The sequence below is a fragment of the Vombatus ursinus genome, unplaced genomic scaffold (genome assembly GCF_900497805.2).
Source record: "Vombatus ursinus unplaced genomic scaffold, bare-nosed wombat genome assembly UNPS02014793.1, whole genome shotgun sequence".
Lineage (NCBI taxonomy): Eukaryota > Metazoa > Chordata > Mammalia > Diprotodontia > Vombatidae > Vombatus > Vombatus ursinus.
This window is the reverse complement of record NW_020954571.1, coordinates 3075641-3097197: the sequence shown is the minus strand read 5'-3', so window position 1 is coordinate 3097197 and position 21557 is coordinate 3075641. Positions and strand designations below refer to the sequence as shown.

General features: G+C 40.1%; 1 protein-coding gene across 1 annotated transcript in view; it reads left to right on the top strand.

Annotated features, from left to right (window-relative positions):
* The first annotated feature begins 9983 nt into the window (after nt 1-9983).
* The window catches only part of OLFM1 (olfactomedin 1), a 60053-nt gene continuing 48479 nt past the window's right edge, over nt 9984-21557 (top strand). Inside the window, exon 1 of the mRNA XM_027869787.1 lies at nt 9984-10370. Within this exon, the coding sequence (XP_027725588.1) occupies nt 10275-10370 (96 nt within the window). The 5' untranslated portion in view covers nt 9984-10274. The remainder of the gene's footprint in view (nt 10371-21557) is intronic.

Genomic DNA, 21557 nt, shown 5'->3' with positions numbered 1-21557 from the left:
ATTCCTTCAGTCTCTTAGCTTTTCTTCTGGAAGGTAGATCTATCTGCACTTTCAACATAGATAACTATCACTTAATCCCAGTAGAAAGACAAACATTGTAAACAAGTCACTGTAAAATTCTCTCTGCTCTCCATATTTTCTGGAAAAAAGATCCTCAATCCTTCTCATTCTTGCTAGTAACTCTTATGACCAATTCCCCTGGAAAATTGTCCAGTCTTTTCACCTCAGAAGCATCTTGACAGTTATACCCAACCTCCTTTACTATGTCTCATTAACTTTTGTCCCTTAGGTAGCACAGTGAAATGAGAGCTAGACTTGGAGTCAGACAGACCAGAGGCTGAATCCTGCTTCAGACCCTTTACTCATTTGTAAAATGGGGGTAATAATAGCAACAACCTCATGGGGCTGTTGTGAAGATCAAATGAGATAACAGACATAAAGTGTTTTGCAAACCTTAAAGTGCTGCATAAATACTTATTATTATGATTATTAACCTTCCTTCTCCTCCGCTACCTGCATGGTCTCAACGATTCCCAAGCCGCATGGAGCCAGAGGCAAAGGCAAACCAGAGGCAAATCATATATTCATCAGAGATTTAAAGCCTCAGAGCACCAAAGATACTAAAGGGCCAGCATTTCTGGGGCCACAGAGACTGAACTTAGTACTTGCTCAGCATTCAAGATGTACAATATCTCCTGTTATATTGGGATGAAGCTCAAGGGTAGGCTCAAATGTAAGTTCATTACTGCCCACAGGACGTAATCACAAGGTTAACCTGGATGCCTGGACAGAAGTCTCTGTTGGCTCTAACCCTAGTTCCTCAGGGTTTGGAATGCCAAATCATGGCACAATAATGCCATGATCAGTCAGCACATGACCCTGGAGGGTGCAGTCCCTGTTCAACTGGATCTTCTTTATCCTATGGCTGACAAATTACAAATTACAAACTCCTGCTCACCTTAGCCCCTTGTAAGTTACCACTTACTAGATGTGTGACCTTGAGAAAGTCATTTCCCCTCAGCCTCAGTTTCCTCATCTATAAAATTGGAATGATATTATGTTCTACCTATTGTGAGGATCAAATGAAATTATATATGTGTATATGTGTATATGCATATATGTGTATGTATATGTGTGCACACATATATACATATACATATATGACTTGTATATATGTATATATAAAGCAATTTTCAAACCTTAAGGTGCTATATAAATATTAACAATTATTATTAACATCATTACCATCTGCTGAGATAAAAATCATATCTTCCTTCCATCTCTCCATGTACTATCATCCTTAGCCACCTCAGCTTGTACCCCTCCATAATCCATATCTTCCTCTACTCTTCTTTATTGAGTTGAACTAAATATGCAATGGATGTTAAATGTCCAAGAGAAAAAGACTTGAGAAATTTTGGGGATGATCTTTCATTCCTTACACCCAGGGCTTTCTAGACTCTATGTCTTTACTCCCTTCCCTTTACTATCTACTATTTATTTGTCCTGTCTGTAATACCCTCTCCACCAACTCCAGTCTTTGAAATTATACCCCTCCTTCAGGGTCCAACTCAAACACCATCTCCTCTTGATGTTTTCCTTGATTCCCCATTGCCCAATGACTGTGTGTGCATGTGTGTCACACATACAAGCTCCATGGCTCACAGTGATCTCTCCCTCCCTTTACAATAGCACACAGTTTATACTAGTCAAATTGCACCTAAAAAATCTCCTTTTTATTGCCATAAAATAAGTTAATAAAGAAATTGGATGGTAAAAGCGTATGGCAAAGCATTAGGGAGAGGTTAGAATTTTCTTTGATATGAATGGAAAAGGCCTAAGTCGTATGTATATGTGCATGTAAGTATATGTATGTGTATATATGTTTTTATATATTTATAAATATATGCATATATTTGTATGTATGTGTATTTATATGTGTACAGATGTACACATATCTACACATGTGTACATATGTGTATGTGTGTATACATACATATATATATTTATATATATAAATATAGGCATTGCCACTTATTCTATGGCATCTAATCATATTTTTAACTGGCTTATTGCCTGTATAGGACATTCTGTCTCTTACCACAATGCTTTAACAAATCTGTTCTGCATGACTAACATGCTCTCTTCTTTCTTACTTTTGCTTCTAGGGGCCCTTAGTTCCTTTATGGTACTCCCTTTCGGCTACTTTGCAACTCATATTCATACTTGATGGTCAGATTCCCAAAGGGTGGCTGGTATTTCAGATTCTCGGTGCTATTCAAACCCCATGGGTCTGTACACCTAAAACTATATCTCATGAACCCACCACAATTTGTTTACTCTTAAAAATCATCTATAGACAAGATTATCTCATAACAAAGGTATTTACTAGTACCAACAAACCACCCCCTCCCACACACACCATAAATTTCACACAACCACAAATACACAGAGCATCCATAGGAAGGATAGACACATACTTAGAATACACTGGTAGTGTGGCACACACATATGTGCAAGGCAGCTCCCAACTCCAGAACTGTAATGGTTCAAAGACCATTCTTTCCTAGTGGGGTCCTCACAACATCACTTCCTTCTTCCCTTAGTGCAGTGTCTTCACTGGGCCAGTTGCTCAGTTGGGTCCCCATTATCTGCTGCTCTTTGAGCACACACCTTGTTCTCTTCTTTGTTACCAGAGGTCCCACTTCTTGAAGCTTCTTCTGGTCATGTTTGACTGCCTTTTTGTATCTGTTTCCATCTAGGGTATTCAATTGACTTGAACTGACAATTTAATTAACCTTGGGTGAGTTAGCTCTGCTGCTAGATGCCATGGCCAATGAATGGAGGGAAAGGGGAAGGAAGTGAGAGAGAGAGAGGAATAGTGAGAGGAGGTAGGGAGGGAGAGAGAGAAAGAGAGAGACAGAGGGACAGAGAGACAGAGAGACAGAGAGAGAGAGAGATCTGCAAGATGTGGTCAATTTTCAATGCAGCCAAGAACAGTTACCTCTGTCTAATTCAAATCTAGGATCAAAGGGTCATAGATTTAGAGCTAGATGAGACTTAAAGGTCCATTGGGTCTAATCCCCTCATTTTACAGATGAGGAAACTGAGGCACAGAGATGTTAATTGACTTACCCAGAGTCACATAGCTAATAAGTGCTTGAGGCAAGAGATCTGAATCCAAGTCTTTCTGATACCAAATCCAGTGTCCTATCTATTATGCCAGATAGGTGTTCATACTTTTTTTAAAAAAAATATTTATTTAGTATTTTATTTTCCCCCAATTACACGTAAAGACAATTTTCAGCTGTCTTTAAAATTTTGAATTCCAAATTCTCTCCCTCTCTTCCCAACCCCCTCATTGAGAAGTAAAGCAATTTGCTATAGGTTATACATGTGTAGTCATACAAAACATATCTTCATATTAGTTTTTGTTGTAAAAGAAAACCTAGACAAAGAAAAAGTCAAAAAAAAAGGTATGCTTCAATGTGTATTCAGATTCCATCAAGTGTTCATACTTCTAAAGAATGTCAATGACTTGTTATCTTATCAGCAACTCTTTATCTATTGTAACCCACATCGACAGTGATGGGAGTATAGGAAATCAAATCCTCCCCTTCCCTAAACTTTCAAGATTTACTCAAGTGCTGCCTCCTTCAAGAACCTTTTCTTATTATTCCAGTTACTGTGTGTTTCCACCACCACCCCCAAATCACTTTCAAATTACAATCAAAGAAACATAGATATAGAAGTGCAATGGACCTCAGCAATTATCTATCTAAACTCCTTATCATACAGAGGAAATTGAGGCTCAGAGGAGTTCAGTGACTTGCCAAAGAGGTCATACAAGTAGTAAGTAGCAGCTGGAGAATTTGAACTCAGATCCTATGACTGGAGGACAGCTAGGTGGCACAGTGGATAGAATGCCAGGCCTGAAGTCAGGAAGACTCATCTTCCTGAGTTCAAACCTAGCCTCAGATATTTACATAACTGTGCAGCCCTGAGCAAGTCACTTAATTAGGTTTACCTCAGTTTCCTCATCTGTAAAATGAGCTGGAGAAGGAAATAGCAAACTAGTCCAGTATCTTTGCTAATAAAACCCTAAATGGGGTCACACAAAGTAGGACAGGGGTGAACGGCAACCTATACCAGAAGTTTGGGGATCTTTTCACTGTACTGTATTGCCTCCCCTATATCCTATACTGCTTATTTGTGTCTCTGTTTCATTCTACAGTAGACTAAAGCATCCTTGAGAGCTGGGGCTGTTTTACTTTGCATTTGTATCCCCCATCAGCTAGCAGAGTGCCTCACATAGCAGGTGCTTAATAAATGTCGATTGATTGATTATACCCATGAGGAAATCTAGTAACTAAAAGAGGAAGCATGAGAGAGAACATATGGGTGTAGATCAATGAAGACAGAAACAGAAGTGATATTGTAACTAAAATATACTACAGACGAACAGAACAAAAAGTGGAAATAGTCAAAGATTCAGAAATAGATCAGAATCCTGGCACAGAAGCATGATAAAGTAGTTGTGGAAAAAGGATCTCAGTGATCAGGACATCTGCTGAAGCTCTCAATCTGCCAAAAGCAAAGCAGCCAATAATTTCTTGACTTAATGATAACTTAATTCTTTAAAAATGGAAGGAACTAGAATGGAAGATTTATACTTCAGATCTGATTTTTCATCAACAAGAAGGAATTACTTTCATTGTTTCTCAGTCATGGAATTACTTACTTGGGTGGAAATGATGGGAACTTCAGGGAAGATGTGACCATTACATTTAGAGTTTGTGATAAAGAATAGGAAAATTGGGAAAATATTGACATTCACTTATACATTTTGGGAGAATATACTTCAAAGAGTTCAGAGGAAAGACAGATATTCCATGGACCAAAAATCTACTGGGGAATTCAGAAGAGATGAGAAAGTCAGGAGAATGAAATCATGAAAAGACACAATGAGAAACAATTCTAATGAGGAGGGAAAAAAATTGTTTAGAGATCCAAAGTGTTTGGAGACACAAGGAACTTCTTAACCAACATCAAGTTTAAAGACATGTAAAGAAGATGGAAGCAAGGTCAGTTAATAGAGGGTGAATGCAAAAGCATGGCATGGTCTGATAAGAATAGTTTCAGGAAAGCTAAAATTCAGAATGACCTGAAGTTAACAAAAAAGAGTCAAGACAACCGAAAGTGGTTTTTAGCTATTTGGGGGGGAAAAGAGAGTAAAATAAGGTGTCGCTGTTGTTCAGTCATGACCCTATTTTGGATTTTCTTGGCAAAGGTACTGGAGTGGTTTGACATTTCCTTCTCCAGCTCATTTTACAGATGAGGAAACTGAGGAAAACAAGGTTAAGTGATTTGCTCAGAGTAACACAAATAGTAAATGTCTGAGGCAAGATTGAACTCAGGAAAATGAGCCTTCCTGACTCCAAGTAAGCATTCTATCCACCTTACCACCTAGCTGTGCCTGCAAGTAAGGTATAATACTGCTTTTCAATTCATGCATGGGTTGATGCTAATGGATACATGAATGGGGGCAAAGCTTTCCAGCTCTCATTTTGTTTTCTCTTCTATAAATGATATTGGAAAGTATTGAATCAGAAAGGACGTAATGAATAGGACTAATGGAGATTTGATGCCCAACATAAGTAAGTCGTAAGAGAACACCTATCTGCCCTTGATGAGTTCAAATCACCAAGTCCAGATGAACTGCATTATGTATTCCTTTCCTATCTGTCTCCTTCCTTCCTTTTCTCCTTCTTTCCTTTATTCCTTAATTTTGTTTTTCCTTCCTTCATTTTTATCTTTCCTTCCTTCCTTGTATCTTTTCTTTCTTCTTTCATTGTTATTTTTAGTATTATTGTGCTGATTTCAAAAAAAAAGGATGGAAGATAGTGTGGTGCAATAGAAAAAGAAAAACCAAATTTAAGTTTTAAACTTCCTGGCACTCAGTTTCTTATTTGTAAAATGAGGGAATTGGACTACCTGACCTCTAAGTCTATGATTCTAAATGAAAATGGAATTTGAAAAGTATAGACCAACAAATTTGACTTAGATTCCTGGCAGAATTCTAGAAAATATTATTTAAAGAAATAGTTAGTGAGCATTCAGAAAATGAAGTGCAATCCCAAAGAGTCAGTGTGATTTCATTGAGAATAGTCCATGACAATTAAATTTCCTTTTTTTTTTGGACAAATAAGGGTAAAGCTGTGGATAGTATACCAAGATTTTATCAAATATTCAATACATTTCAAAGCATTATTTGAAACAACTTTTCCTGCTCTTCTTATAAAAAAATAAGTTGGAGAATTGTGGATGAGGTGATAGTAAAATTAGATGGACTCACATTAGTTGAATCACTAGACCTAAAGAGCAGTCATAAATTAATGAAAGACAATGTAAACTGAGAAGAAAGTGGACTACCTTTGGAATCTATGCTTGGTCTCATGTTACTTAAATTTTTTATCAATGGCTAGCTCATCAAATGGTATGCTTGTCCAATTTGCAGATGGCACAAAACTATGAGGACAAATTAACACATTAAAAAGTAGAGTCAAGATGCAAAAAATATCTTGAAGGACTAGAGCACTAGTTTGAACTGAACAAAATAACATTTAACATATAAAGTCTTACTCCAGGGCTCAAAAAATCAACTTCACAAATACAAGATGGAGAAGACATACCTGGACAACAGTTTATCTGAAAAAAAAATCTGAAGGTTTAGGAGATAGCATCCAAGAAAGTTAATGTGATCTTAGACTGAATAGAGATGTATAAAATCCAGGAATAAGGAGTCAATAGTATTACTATAGTCATCTATGGTAACACCAAATCTTGAGTACTGTGTTTAGCTATGGGTGCCACATTTTAGGAATGACACTGATAAGGTCCACATGATGATTCATTGAAAACCTGAAGAAGAGTTAGGGAGATATGATTGCTGTCTTTAAATATTTGAAGGACTGAAACATAGTAATGGGAATAGACTTACAATTAATTCAATCCAGATTCAGTCAAGGTTAGTTGTCATGGACAATTCTTGATAAAACCAAGCTGCCTCTGATCATTATTTCATTTTCTAAATGCTCACTAGCTAATTTTTAATATAATTGAACCCAGATAGCAGATCTTCTAGCAATGGGTGGAAATTGCAGACAGGTAAATTTAGACTTGATATATGAAAACCTTCCTATAATTTAGAGCTCTGCAAAGGAGAATGCCCTGCCCTTGGAGGTGGCAAGTTCCAGTTCACATGATCCAACAAAAACTGGGTTATTACTTTTTGGTTATGTTTTGTAAAAAGGATTCTTTTTCAGGTATAGGCTGGGCTACATGACCTTTGGAGTTTCCTTTCAATTCTGAAATTCTGGTTCTGTTTTATTATTATTTGGTGAGGCAATTGGGGTTAAGTGACTTGGCCAGAGTCACACAGCCATTGAGTGTTATGTGTCTGAGGCTGGATTTGAGCTCCGGTCCTCCTGACTCCAGGGCTGGTGCTCTATCCACTGCACTATACCTAGCTGCCTCTGAAATTTTGATTCTATTTTAACTATCATTACTCCAAGTTTATGAACCCCTTGAGAAGAGGAATTATTCCATAGTCACCTCTGTATTCCCCACAGTACCTTGAAAAAGCTCTTGTATACAACAGTTGTCAGTATTTGCTGAATTGAGTCCTAGACAAGTTTTGTATATCTACCTTGCTTTTGATGGTGTTCAGTTTCTCATGTCCCTAAAAGTATTCTACAATGGGTGGAACAGAGGCAGCTCTTAAAGGGGAGGAAGAAGGAGGTGCCATTCCTAATGAAGAGTAAATCTGCTGATGGATGGAAGTAATGAACTAGTAGGTATCCAAATGCGGGTAAAACATTCCTGAAATTGCAGAACATCCCTGAGATTGCAGAGGACAGACCAGTCCAGGCAAAGGAATCCCAACACAAGGAGTAGCTATCTCTGGTGGGTTTTATAGAGTCCTCAAGGGCCCCTTAGGGGTTAGATATTTCAAGGTCATTGTAAGTGAACTTGAAGATTCTTTCTGAAACATCACTCAGTTGAGCCTGGTTCTCATGCCACAGGTATAGATAACCTACAATGTGCATTATCCCTAATGCAACATCTCCAGAGTTCAGCTGCTACTTCTTGGAAAACACCATCGCTGTTACTCTTTCCTTCTCCTGAACACTTAAGACAGTAGCTACTTCCCTACAGCTTAATAATGAAGTTCTCAGAGGTGAGTATGGGGGTGGAGTTGGACCCACAAATTCAAATTCTAGGAGCCATCCCTAAGGCTCTACACACCCATGGTTAATTCCTCATTGATCCATCAAATGAACATCATTATCAATCATCCATTGTGTACTAGTGGATAGAATATTGGCCTTGGATTCAGAAAGACTGGGGTTTAAGCACTGCCCTGGGCAATTACTAGCTGTGTAACCCTAGGAAAGACACTTAAATTCTCCTAGTCTCAGTTCTACATCTGCAATGGGGGTGGAGGAAATGAAAATACCCAGAGTATTTTCTTCATAATTATTGTGAAGCTCAAACGACAATATGGGAAAGCTAGGTGGCACAAAGGATAGAGTGCTGAACCTGGAGTCAGGAAGGCCAAGTTCAAATCCAGCCCCAGACACTTACTAGCTGTATGACTCTGGACAAATCATCTTAACTTGTTTGCCTCAGTTTCCTCATCTGTAACATTTCAGTTGTTGTTCAATTGTGTCTGACTCTTTGTGAACCTGTTTGGGGTTTTCTTGGCAATGATCCTGGAATGGTCTGACATATTTTTCTCCAGCTTATTTTACAGAGGAGGGAACTGAGGCAAACTGGGTTAAGTGATTTGCCCTGGGTCACACAGCTAGGAAGTGTCTGAGGCCAGATTTGAACTCCAGACAATGAGGCTTCCATGTGTCACCTAGTGGCCCATGGTGATTATAATAGCACCTACCTTGTAGATTGTTATGAGGATCAAATGAGATGATATTTGTAAAAAGTACCTGGCATATAGTAGGCACTATGTAAACACTAGGTATTACATGCCCACAAAGTGCTTTGCAAATCTTTAAGTGCTATATACATGTCAATCATTTTTTGCTATCATTCATCAGGCGTTTAGTGAGTTCCTGCCAGCGTTTTGTGGTCAAAAGATCATATATTGAACAGGGTGACAAGAAATTTGAATTGTAGTCTCGGTACCACAACTAATTTCTCATGTGACCTTGGACAAGTTGCTTTCCTCTCTAGGTGTCAGATTCCCCATGTAGAAGGATAGCTAGTCTTTATACGGCTTTAAAATTAGGAATTACTTTCTCTACATGATCTCATTTGATCCCCTTAGAATTAGTTGATTGGACAGGATGATCTCTCAGGTCTCCTGGCAATCCAGACGTTCTATGTAATTTGATCTACTATATCCCAGTCACTTCTAAGAGTATAATGGAAAGCCGCCTGGGGAAACCTAACTCTCGATACATATGCTATACCATCTGGAGAGCCCCACCCCACAGATCACTGAAGTTCCTCTGCCTCCAGGCGGCCTCTCCCTTGCCCTTAAACTTCCTCATTTCAGGTCCTGGGAGCCTGGAGATGTTTGCGCAATCCATGTCTGGTCTCTTCTCTCCCCTAGAGTTTCCAGGTCTTTTCCCCAATATACCTGCTCCCACCTGCGGTGAAGACAATAATGATGCGAATTTCTCTCTTCCTCTGTGTCTTGCCCTGCTCCACTGCTTGGATGAGTTGAGTTAAATTTCCCCCGCCTTTCTGATGTCACATCCTGTTTCAGCCTCCATCCCTTCCAGCTGCTACCTCCCGGGTGTGTATGTGTATGTGTATGTGTGTGTGTGAGTGTGGGAGACTGTGTGTGCGCGCGAGCGTGTGCGCGCGCGCTTTGTGTGTGCCCTCCCTGCGCCACCCCGCCCCCTCCCCCTTTTCCAAGCAAACTTTTGGCATAGCAGACAGAGCCCATCATTTCGTGCTCCAGTGCATCCCTCTTCGCAAATGCTTCGCGATCAGGGGAGCCATTAGGAGAGGGAAGGAGGGGGAAAAAACCAGTCAGCCCTAGCCCAGGAGACTGGCGAGGGGAGAAACTGGGGATATAATAAATATGCAAAGTGGAGGCTTTGCAAAGCAGATTCCTAGCTCTGCCTTCTCCGGGTGCTGAAAGGCACAGCACAGGGACTGAGGGAGGAAGAGAGGGAAAATCACAGAAAAGCCAGCATCGCCGAGAAGAGCGACTTCACGCAGCCGCCAGAGGACCGGGGATCCGCATGCCCGGAGGCTGGAGCTGGGAGCGAGAGATGCGACCGGCAAGCAAGCTTCTGAGTCTCTTCTTCCTCATCCTGATGGGCACTGAACTCACTCAAGTAGGTCTCTCCAACGCCATTTTCCTGCTAGAGCCGCCCGGCCCCTCGGGAAGCCGGAGAAAGTCGGGGAGCAGGTGCCTGTTGGCCACCGATCCCCTGCGCTCCTGTCCCTGTCCCCGTCCCCTCCCCCTTCCCTGGATCCCGAGCCCGCTTTAGAGGTCAGCCAGCGTACCGCTTCCTCCGCGAGCCCGGAGCAAGGAGCGAACAGCGGGCGGGGGCTGGGACCCAGGCTTTTGAAGACTGTGGGCAGGTTGCCCGGGGGCTGATGCCCTGCCCAGGTGGGCTAACCGTCTTCTCCATTATCCGATGAGGAGAGCGGGGAGGGGGTGTTCAAGCACCCCTCCCCAATTAAAAGTTCTCATGCCAGGCATAAGGCAGGCAAAGCTAGGAAGAGGGCAGGGTTTTCACCAACCCTAGCCTTGGCGTTTCCGGAGACACTGAGAACTAACCCTCATCTCCAACACAAACACACACACACAGCGCGGCCACCATCCCCATCTGCCAACACACTCATATCACCTATCACCCTCATTTGGCTTTGGATTCAATTCCCCTTTTAGTGTATGAATGACTGTGGGGACAAAGGAAAATTGTCTCTGCTTATCAAAACACAAGACTAGAAAGGGCTGTGGGTAATGAAGAAGTCTGTCAATGGTACCATGGTCAGGGCTTTGTGTGGATGGACACATATGCAATATTAATTATGTGTATGTGCTGTATAATTATCAGCGTGTATCATACCAAGCCAACCATTATAATCACTTGGAAGATGTCTAAATGTGTATATATCTAGTAGATCTACTGTGTGCATTACCTATCTTTTTATGTCTCCAGAAGGTTCATGTAATAGATAAGAAAGGGAGCAGTGTGTGTGTTTCTGGGGGGGGGGGTGTGAATATACCCCTGGCACGTGTTTGTAAATAAAACAACCAAGGAACCTTTCATAGTTGTACTGATTTAGGGTGACATTTAAACGTCCTTTAATGCCTCCGTCTGTGCCATGCTGGGAGTCGATGATTTTATGGCTTGGACTGCCAACTAGCTCAGTTTATTTCTGAGTTTTGGGTCCAAGACAAAATAATTTTTAAGGGGTTAGTATGAAAAGTGCAGACAGAGGGGGTCAGCTTCTTTCCACACCTCTCTCTCTGTCTCTGTCTCTGTCTCTGTCTCTCTCTGTCTCTGTCTCTCTGTCTCTGTCTCTCTCTGTCTCTCTCTCTGTCTCTCTCTGTCTCTCTCTCTCTCTCTCCTTTTTCACTCCCTCCCTCTAACACACATGCACCCAGGCTGCAAGCAGGGTCAGATTTACAAAGAACTGCTCTGGAAGGAAATAAGAATGAGCTTTAATTAAGCATGTTAACTCCCTGCAGTCACTAAGCAGAGTTGTGCTGCTTCCTCACTTAGTTTCAGCTTGTCCTGCTCCCAGGTGATGATTGGCTGTGACTTACCCTGAGGAACTAGTTGAAGAGAAACTAACAGGACATAATGTGCTGGACTCATCTGGGGACATCCCCTGTCATAATGATTTTCTTATCACCATCACCTCTTCCCTCAAGGACATTTTTATAGCTTCTTTTCAAAGAGGTTCTCTTTCCTAGGAGAAACGTTAGACTCAACCTTAATTAAGGGCAGTGCCTCTGTGGTGGCAAATGGGCTCTCTCAACCTCTTGAATTCTCACTAAAGTCATTTGAAACCTCTCCAACTCCACCCACCACCAAATCCATCCTTCTTTCCCTTCCCCTGCCCCCAAAGTGATTTGTATTGGAATCTGAACCTGAGGTTGTCAGCTAGATGGGCGCCCAAGAGTTCAGGACCATGGTCAGTTCCCTACTTGGTCAGACCCAAAGAGTGGCTTGATTAGTTTACCTCTGCCCTGCAATTTCAAGTCTAGCACCCAGGGCAGAGTTGCCATATACAATTGAATACCTTACCTTCCTCCTTTCTTCCTAAATTTCAACAGGAATATCTCTTGAATCCCAAAACCCTACCTCACAGAAATCAAAATTTGAATTTGAGATCCTGCTTTAGAAAGTGATATTTAGAAGAAGAATTAGACTTATGATTGGCCCAAGGGGCAGAAATGGGGGGAAAAAAACGGGTGAAAGCTACAGGGAAATAGGTTTTGGATGAATTTAAGTAAAAAAAAACCTTCATAACAAATACATATATTTTTAAATGGAATGGTACTCATGTTACAGAATGGTAACTCTACCAGCCCCACAATCTCCTAATCACTCTATGCAGAAAGAAGTACTGAGGGATCAGTTTGCTTTCCACCCCTAAGTTCTTCAATTATCCCAGAAGCTTACTCCCCAGAGATAGCTAGCCCCAGATAGCTACCTCCAAGTTGGTTCAGGCAGGCCATATACTCTTGACTGCCACCCCTGAATCTCTCACCTGTGAAACAACTTGGTTCTAACTCATTTAGAAGACATACCTTGGAGTATACCCCTGGGGGAAGCCTTTCTTTCTTTTCTTAATCCCAGTATGAGCTTCCCCTAGGGAGCCCAAACTGTACACTGCCTCAAATAAGAAAGGAAGGAAGGAAGGAAGGAAGGAAAGAAAGAAAGAAAGAAAGAAAGAAGGAAAGAAAAACACTTGCTAGGATTAGAGAAGTGAAGACAAAACACTACTGATGAGTGAAGGCTTATCCTTTTGTTTTCCATTCTGTTGTGATCATTTATTCTTTCCTTTCTCTCTTCTAGACAGATCTAAAATTGAGAGGCAGCTTAGCACTGTATAGTAGATGGAGAGCTGGCCTTGTGGTCAGAAAGACCTGCATTAAAAGATCTGTTAAAGATTCCTCTGACACATACTGGTGGTGTGGCCCTGGGCAGATCACTTATTTTCTAAATTACCCTAGGCATATCTCAAAGACTATAAGATACAGAAGAGTTGCTGGTCTGTATCAATAGAGGGAGTTTCCATGCCAGAAATTTCCACATTGATGAAATCTCAAGTTCAGACCAAAACTAAAAATGTGCTTGATAGATAGTGGCCTTGCAAATAACTTCCTGTCACATTTAAGATTTTAACAAGGTAGGAGATTTGATTATCATAAACTCCCAAAATTCAAAAGTACCTGGAGACCATCTAGTCCAATCTGTACCTGAACAGAAATGACTAATACAATATCTCTTCAAAGTGACCTTCCAGCCTTTGTTTGAAGACCCTGTAATGATGAAGAACTCACTTCTTCCCCAGTCAGCCTGTTCCATTTTAAAATATATCTAATTGTTAGGGAGTTTTTTCTTACATTGAACCAAAATCTGCCTTCCTGCAACTTTTACCCATTTGAATGAATGAATGAATAAAGCAAAGCACTGTGCTAAACACTGAAGATGCAAATAGAAAAGTAATACAGTCCCTGCCTTCAATGAGCTCACATTCTAATGGGGGAGGCAACACATGTGGAGGGATTTAATAGACAGTCAGATGGAAAAGTCCCGTGGTCCTTAAGGTGCAGCAGCAAAGCAGATGTTCATTAATGCCTCTTCTTTCATGTAATTTCCACTCATAAAAATATATCAGTTTCTGCTGTTGACTCATTTGACAACGCCAAGGACTTTTATGACAAGAACTTTCTTTTCTTCTTCTTCAGTAGCTGTGGTTGCAGCACCTGTGGAAGCAGTATCCAGACTGTATCTCCATAGGGATTGCTTCCCACTATGCCTAAAGGTACAGAGCTGAAAGCATTGCTGTTCCTAAAGGTCTTGGGCTGAGGGTCCTAGGCTATCTCCATCAACATCTGAGGGGAGATGGTGGTCAAGATATGGTGGCACTTTGATTTGCCTGGTCCATTCTGCCTCCTGTCTTTGTCTCAGGATGCCTTGCTCCTTCAGCCAAGCTGGCTTAACTCCCCTGTGGGTGACAGTTGTTTGGTAGTCTGGCAGGATTGTTGGCTTCTTCCCCACATGAGTGGCTCCCCCATTTCTTCTAGTTCTGCCTCCTTGGGTCAACTAATACAAGTTTAATCTCTTTTTCACATGATAGTACTTCAGATATTTGAAGGTGCCATTACTCCCACACCTCTCTGAACCCTCTGCACACAAGGCACAAGTCTTCTCTTCTTTAGAGTATAAAACTGCCTGGCCAATATAAAGACAATCCTTTGTTAACATACTAATTGTATCTTTATTTGATAAATGCTGCTTGCAGTATTCAGGCAGTCTCACTGGCCTTATTATTACATTTGCACCACCTATTTATTCTCTGGACAATGGAAGTTACTCTGAACAAATCCATTAGTTACTAAATGTTACAGAGTACCCACTATGTGCAAGGTCCTGTACATTCATATAGTGGCAAAAATATTGACTTTGTAATAAAAAAAAATCTGGGTTCAAATACTGCTCTTCTATTCACTAGTTGTGTAACCTTGACAAGTTGCCCTACATCTCATTTTCCTCATCTGTCATATGATGATTTCTAAAGTCCCTTCCAGTCCTATATATAGTCCATTTTAGTGGGGAAAAAACCTAGACTCAGAATAAGGAAATCAAGGTTCAAATACTACCTCAAAAACCTATCCCTGCGAAACCATGAGAAAGTCACTTCCTTTATCAGAGTCTCACCTTCCTCAACTATAAAATGGGGATAGCAATTCCATTACCTGCCTCATAGAATTATTGTAAGGAGAGTGTAATAAAAATGTGAGCCATTATTGCCCTTTCCCCTTCCCTGTGAGGTCTCCAGGAAAACAGGGATAGTGCCTTATGCATCATTGTGCCTCTTATAGGACCAAACACAGGACCATGGTGAATGTTCATCTGTCCCCTTCCCAGTTTATCTTTTGCATAAAATAGTCTCCTGAACAAAGCAAAAATATGCAAACAAAAAGTATAATTACGATGACTAAGCTTGCCCTAGATTAAGAGACAGGAAAATGCATTTCCCTTCTTTCCTTGCAGAACTGAGGGACTATCACATACTGTCAGACTTGGTTGATTGATGGATTAGTTTTGTTGACATGCTTTTTTGGCCCTTTTGAAAACTTTTTTGTTATAAAAAATGATTCACAGGAAAGGAGGGAGGGGAAGGATAGATTTGGAAATGAAGGCAATGTTAAAACAAAAAAAAAATCCCCAAATTTTTAATGGAATATAATGCATTCTCCTTAACCTTGTACATAAGAGCCTTCACAATCTGGCTGTCACCTACATTTTTGGCTTTATGTCACCCTCTTTACCCTCCAACCAAACTGATCAATTTGCTGTTTTTCTAACGCAACATGCTATCTCATGCTTATGCCCATTCACACATGCTATCTTTCCAGGCCTGAGATGTATTCTGTTCTTATCTTTCCTCTTAAGAATGTATCTTCTCTTTCTCTGAGGCCCAGCTCAGATGCCACCTCCTCCATGAAGCCTTCCATGATTCTCTCAAATAAAAATGTTCTCTCCTTCCTCAGGTTTTTCTAGAGTCCTTGATTTACGTCTCTCCTTTTCTTCCATCATACTCTATCTGTTATGGATATGTACTATACCTCATTCTCCCACCCCACCAAGCAGAATGTAAACCCCTTGAATATAGGAAGTTCCATTTTTTATCTTTATATCCCAACTGCCTAGCATAGTTCCTTGTACCTAACAGAGTCATGATCAGGGAGTATTTGTTAAAGTGAATTAAGCTGAATCAAGTCAAATTAAGCTGAATCCACTGAGTTGGGAAATTTTCCATGAACCATGTAGATCACAGTCTAGAAGTGCTGCTGTGTGTAGTGGTCCTCCATAGATTTTGATATCTGAAGGAGGAAGCTCATGGTAAAATGAAACATAAGTGAATATTTAGTACCAGACAATATATAGGTCAGATTGAGGTGGAAGGCTTTCCCAAGTTTAGCCTTTAATAGGCATTATGGTGTATTTGGACTTAAGTAAGCTGTTAATTCTAAGGGTTTAAGGAAGTACTAGTGGCTGGACAGGACTAAGCAGCTGTAGATAGCCTTCATGGCAAAGCTACAATGACAGTGGGGGTATTAAATTGTAAATCTGCAGCATGAGGCAGCTGCTTCATCTCATAAAGCAATTTGTGTCTCATTTCACTAACTTCAGCCTTCACCAATAAAAAGAAAGGTAATTTTCTGCCTTGGGTTGTATTTATTGCTAAAGTTATCAGGCCTTGTAATCAGTATTAACATCACCATGTAAAGTAATACAAAACTAATTACTAGCTAAACTGAATTAGATCCATGGCAAATGTAAGCTGCCTTGACAGTCAGAGAAGCCAATTTTCAGTCCTGAATGATGTTCACAACTTTGAAACCACTAACCATGAGGTCATAACAACTGGTGGATTTATTGCTCAACATGAATGTGATTTGGATTGTAGTGGGGGAGATGGGGGCCTAGAAAGAGGGAAGAGAAGATGAAAAATGAGAATGTTCATTTTCCTATTTGTTATTTTGCCTTTGAGGAACACAGCATGTGCTTGAAATGCTGTGAAATGAGCAGAAGAGGTCAGAGACAGCAAAGAGGGAAGCAAACAGCTTTAGCACATTTAGAAAGCAGCCAAAATGAGGTAGCTGATACATACTGAATAAATCTCACCTTTTTAGAAATACCTTTGAGGGTTATTTTCCCTGGGATATCTTCTGGAATATCCAAATCCTTTCGTTGTGGTTGACCTTGAAACTTGGTAACAACCCAATAGCCAATTGTGGTAGAAAGAAAATTGAGATGGGAATCAGGACCCTCGGCTCTTTTCCTAACTCTGCCGCTTACTAGCTGAGTGACTCTGAGACTTCAGTTTCCTAACTGGCAAAATGATGTCACTTCCAAACTGGAAGAGACTTTAAAGATTTAGTCCAACCCTTTGTCTCAACTTTAAAATTCCATGACCCTAAATCTGAAGTTTATATCTAAAGACCCTTCGCTGGATTGGCGATTTCTTAGGAGTCTGGGATTTTAGAGAAAGTGCAGTTCCCATGACCCCAGGGTAAGAAGCAATAGTTTCTGTAATCAAATAGAGCTTTTGTCTCTGTGCCTGCAAACTTTCTAAAATACCCATAATTCCAATTATCTCATTTACTGCAGTTGGCATAGCATTCAAAACATAACAGTGAAGATAATGAGTCCACTGTAAAGAAAATTATTTGGCAATGGAATCATTCTAATTGCTATCCTTAGTGCTTTGTCGATGAAGGACATATTTATTTAGTCTTGAGGAGCCATTTGAGGTATCAGAAAGAGGACTGAACTGGGATTCAGGAGAAGTGAGTTCTGTTCCCTTACAGTATTAGTCTTATAACTTTAGGCAAGACAGTTTCCTCCCTGAGCCTTAACTGAACCTCATCTGTAAGATCGACAACAATCCTTGCTTTAGGTATGCTTACAGGCTTGTTTTGAGGCTTTGATGAAAATATAAAAACATATACCTATATCTATTTTAGATAGATAGATATACTGGGCTATGTAAATTATAAAGTACTATTCAAATGTAAGGGCTTGTCAAGAGCTAGTCTAGATGAGAATTTCTTACAGAATCTATTGTTTGCTTGTTCTATGAGTACATGGAAATGTCATGATGCAAAAGCTCATGATGGACACTTCTTAGTGATGGTGAGATTCTATTGTATCAATAGTGTTTTAGAGATAGAATTCTGCCAATATGCTTGTCTAACAAAAAAAAATTCACTTGTAATGTGTTGAAGTGGGCATTTGAGCTATATATCCATGGTGGCCTTTTTGATCTTTGTACAAAACTAGCAAGCAGACTAAGAGATTAGAGAGACCTAAGGAGAGAAGAGGGAGAACAGGAGATTCCTTGTTGTTTCCAGGTTAAATGGGCTCTCTGGTTAAACGTTCTAGGGAAAACTTGACCTTGCAGAACATGCTTAAGAGATCTGTCCTGGTGTGACTGGTGTTAGGTGTTAGGGAAAGAAATTAGGTTCATAGTCCTTTTTGACTTTTGTTAGAGAATAAGCATAGAAGATTCATGCTGGAAGAGACCTTGGAGTAGAAAAGAGATTTTCAGAGATAGAAGGGCCTTTGAGACATAGAATATTAGAGCTAGAAAGAGTTTTTAGAACATAGAATATCAGAACCAAAAGGGATCTTTAAAAAGACTGTCAGACTTGGAACATGGGATGTCAGATATGGAAGAGACTTTAAAACATGGAATGTCAGAATTGGAAGGGCCCTTGGAGATCATCTAGTCCAACTCTTTCACTTTATAGAAATTATGGGAAAATTATGGCATGAGTGGGTCAAAGAGAATCAGAGGAAAGAAATAGGACACCTAGAAATCTCTTTTGGAAGCAATTCTGGCGCCTGTGTGATATTCCAGCATGTTTAGAGAACCTAGCATGACTCAGAGGACTCTCCTGGGCAAATAGTTTAGGTTAAATGATTCTGTTTCCAGGAATTTAGTGTTCTTGGAACTGGCCTTTGAGTCTTGATTGCACCTGCCCTCTGATATATAGAATCTGGGTTTTCACTGTCTGAGAGTTGTGGCCACATCTGGCTAAGTATTTGGGGTGAAGGGGAATGATGAAGTTACAGCCTGATGAAGCATTAATCAACCAAGAAATATTAATACCTATTAAATAAAGCATTCTCATTGTTATAGGTGATGGGAGAGATCAGAAGTTTAAACAGGACCCAATCCCCACCCCCCCAACTAGAGTTTAGTTTCATAAGGAAATGAAATACAAATACATAGTTAGAAAACAAAAATAATTCATGGTAAGTACACAGGCAGATATAGAGTATTCACCTCCAATGATTAGAATCTTTAGGAAGTTTAAGGAGCCTTTCTTGCTCCCAGGCCAGTTGTTAGTTCCTCTCCTTTCTGAAATCATCATATATTAGTCTGTCTTGTTTCCATTTTGTATCCTGCAGTAGAATTGAAACTCATGAAAGGAAAAAGCTGCTTTTTGGTTTTTAATTTGTACCTCCATTGTAGCACAATGCCTTGCCAATGGTAGATGCTTAAAAAATGTTTGTTGACTTGAATCCTCAATAGGGCAGATTATAGAAGGCTTCACAGAGAACGTGACATTTGAATTGGTCTCCAAACAGGGGTGTGTTGGAGCCAGTTCTAAATAGGTTTTTGAGAAGAGCAGATTGTTAAAGTTTCAGTGGGAGCATTTACACCTCAGAAATTGTCAGTTGCTACAAATCAGGGCTGATTTACTGTTTTGTTGATTTCTACACTTAATAAAATGCTAATAATGCAGATTAAACTTAAAGTGCATATGAATGTATCTTGTAGGAGAGAGCCCAGTTATTAAACGTTTGCCAGTACACCTCTGTATTGTTCTATAAACAAGGCTTGAGCTCAAAAGGAGTGCAGTGGAAGACTCTGGGAATGAAATCTTCATGAGACTGGTGGCCTGGTGAATACAGGCTAATAATAACATGCATTTAAGTAGCTTTAAGGTTTGCAAGATGCTTTAAATCCATTATCTCATTTGAACCTTAAAACACTCCTGCCTCTAAAGTAGAAGCATCAAACACATGGCCCACAACTCTTTTGAGTGTTATCTGAACCAAATTAAAATGTAAATGGGAAATATTAAACAAAATAAATAAAAATACAGTAGAACCTAGGTAGTGTTAAAATGTAGTTTTGTAAGTCACTATCCTACCCACAGGGATCCTTATGTACAGCTTACTGACCCCTGTTTTTGAGTTTGACATCTTTGCTCTAAAGGATGGGTAGGACGGAAGGGTAGTGCTGGTGTTCCAGACCTAGGGAACTGTGTGAGTCAAGGTAGGAAGGCAGGATGCTGCAGTTCTTTTTAAGGCAGCAGAGGACCTGGTGAGAGAAGACTACTATGGAAGCTTGTTTTTAGAACAGCAACTACTAGAACCTCAAAGTTATAAAGTCCTTTAAAACATTTTTTTTAATGTGTGTAACTGTTCTTTTTGTACTCACTCAGGGATTCTCAAAGGTCCAAGCAACACTTGTATTTTTGTATTACTGTATGTTTATAATATTGTACAGTTTGTACTTTGGTTCTGGTATGAATTAATCAATTATTTAATTAAAATCACACACCACTTCCTTAGTGTTGATTTAGACATGCTTCTTTCCATTAATTCTTGCATTTCCCCACACCCCTGTCCCTCCTCTCTCATTAGCAAGTGACAAAGGGTGGTCTGGGCAGAGCCCCACTAAAAATCAGTGTGATCTAATTCCTAAAAAGAGAAAAGAAAATGAAAACACCATCTTATTAATGCAGCTGAAGATAACATTAGTGTCCAAATGATGTCTAGTGTGGTCTCCCTGAATTCTGTGCTCTTCAGACCCCATCTGGAATATTATGCTGTGTTGTTACAGGTGTCACATTTTAGGAAGGGCATTGACAAACTGGTACCTGTCCAAAGTGGGAGACCCAGGACAATGAGTAGGACTCAAAATCATGCCATAGAAGATTGATTTGAAGGAATTAAGGATGTTTAGCTTAGAAAAGAAAGCACTAAGCAGAGGTATGACATAACTGCTCTATTCAAATATCTGAAGGACTGTCATGGGGATGAGGGAAGATATTTAGTCCATGTGGCTCGAGAGAAAAGTTACAAAAGAGACAGATTTCAGGTTAATATAAGAAAGATCTTTTTAATAACCAAAGCTGTATAACAGTGGAATGTTTTAGGTGGACTAGGAGTTAGAAAACCTGGCATTTCCAGTCTTTGTTATGTAACTTAATAGTCATGTCACCTTTCACTTTAAAAACACACAAGTTAATAATCACCTCCTAAATGTTTTTCACTTTAGGGGCCCAATTAAAACTATGTCAAGGGGCAGCTAGGTGGCACAGTGGATAGAGCACTGGCTCTGAAGTCAGGAGGACCTGAGTTCAAATCCAGCCTCAAATCACTTGACACTTAATAGCTGTGTGACCCTAGGCAAGTCACTTAACCCCAATTGCCTAAAAAGGAAAAAAAAAAGGAAAACTATGTCAAGAAGGACAGCATGGCACAAAGGAAAGAGCCCATCAGACCACTGGTTCCTCTGGGAGGCTTGATTTCTTCACCTGCAAATTAAGGGGAATCCTGCCCTATTTCCTGTTGTGAAGATTAAATGAATGTGTGAAAACTTGTTGAAAACTGTAAATCTCTGTAAAATGTGATATGTCACCATTTTTGTAACTACTGACTCTAGTAACTCTTTAGTGCCAATATAGGAAAAAGAATTTAGACCATGGGTCCTTGGATTGCAAGAGAGACCTGATCTTTCTTGTA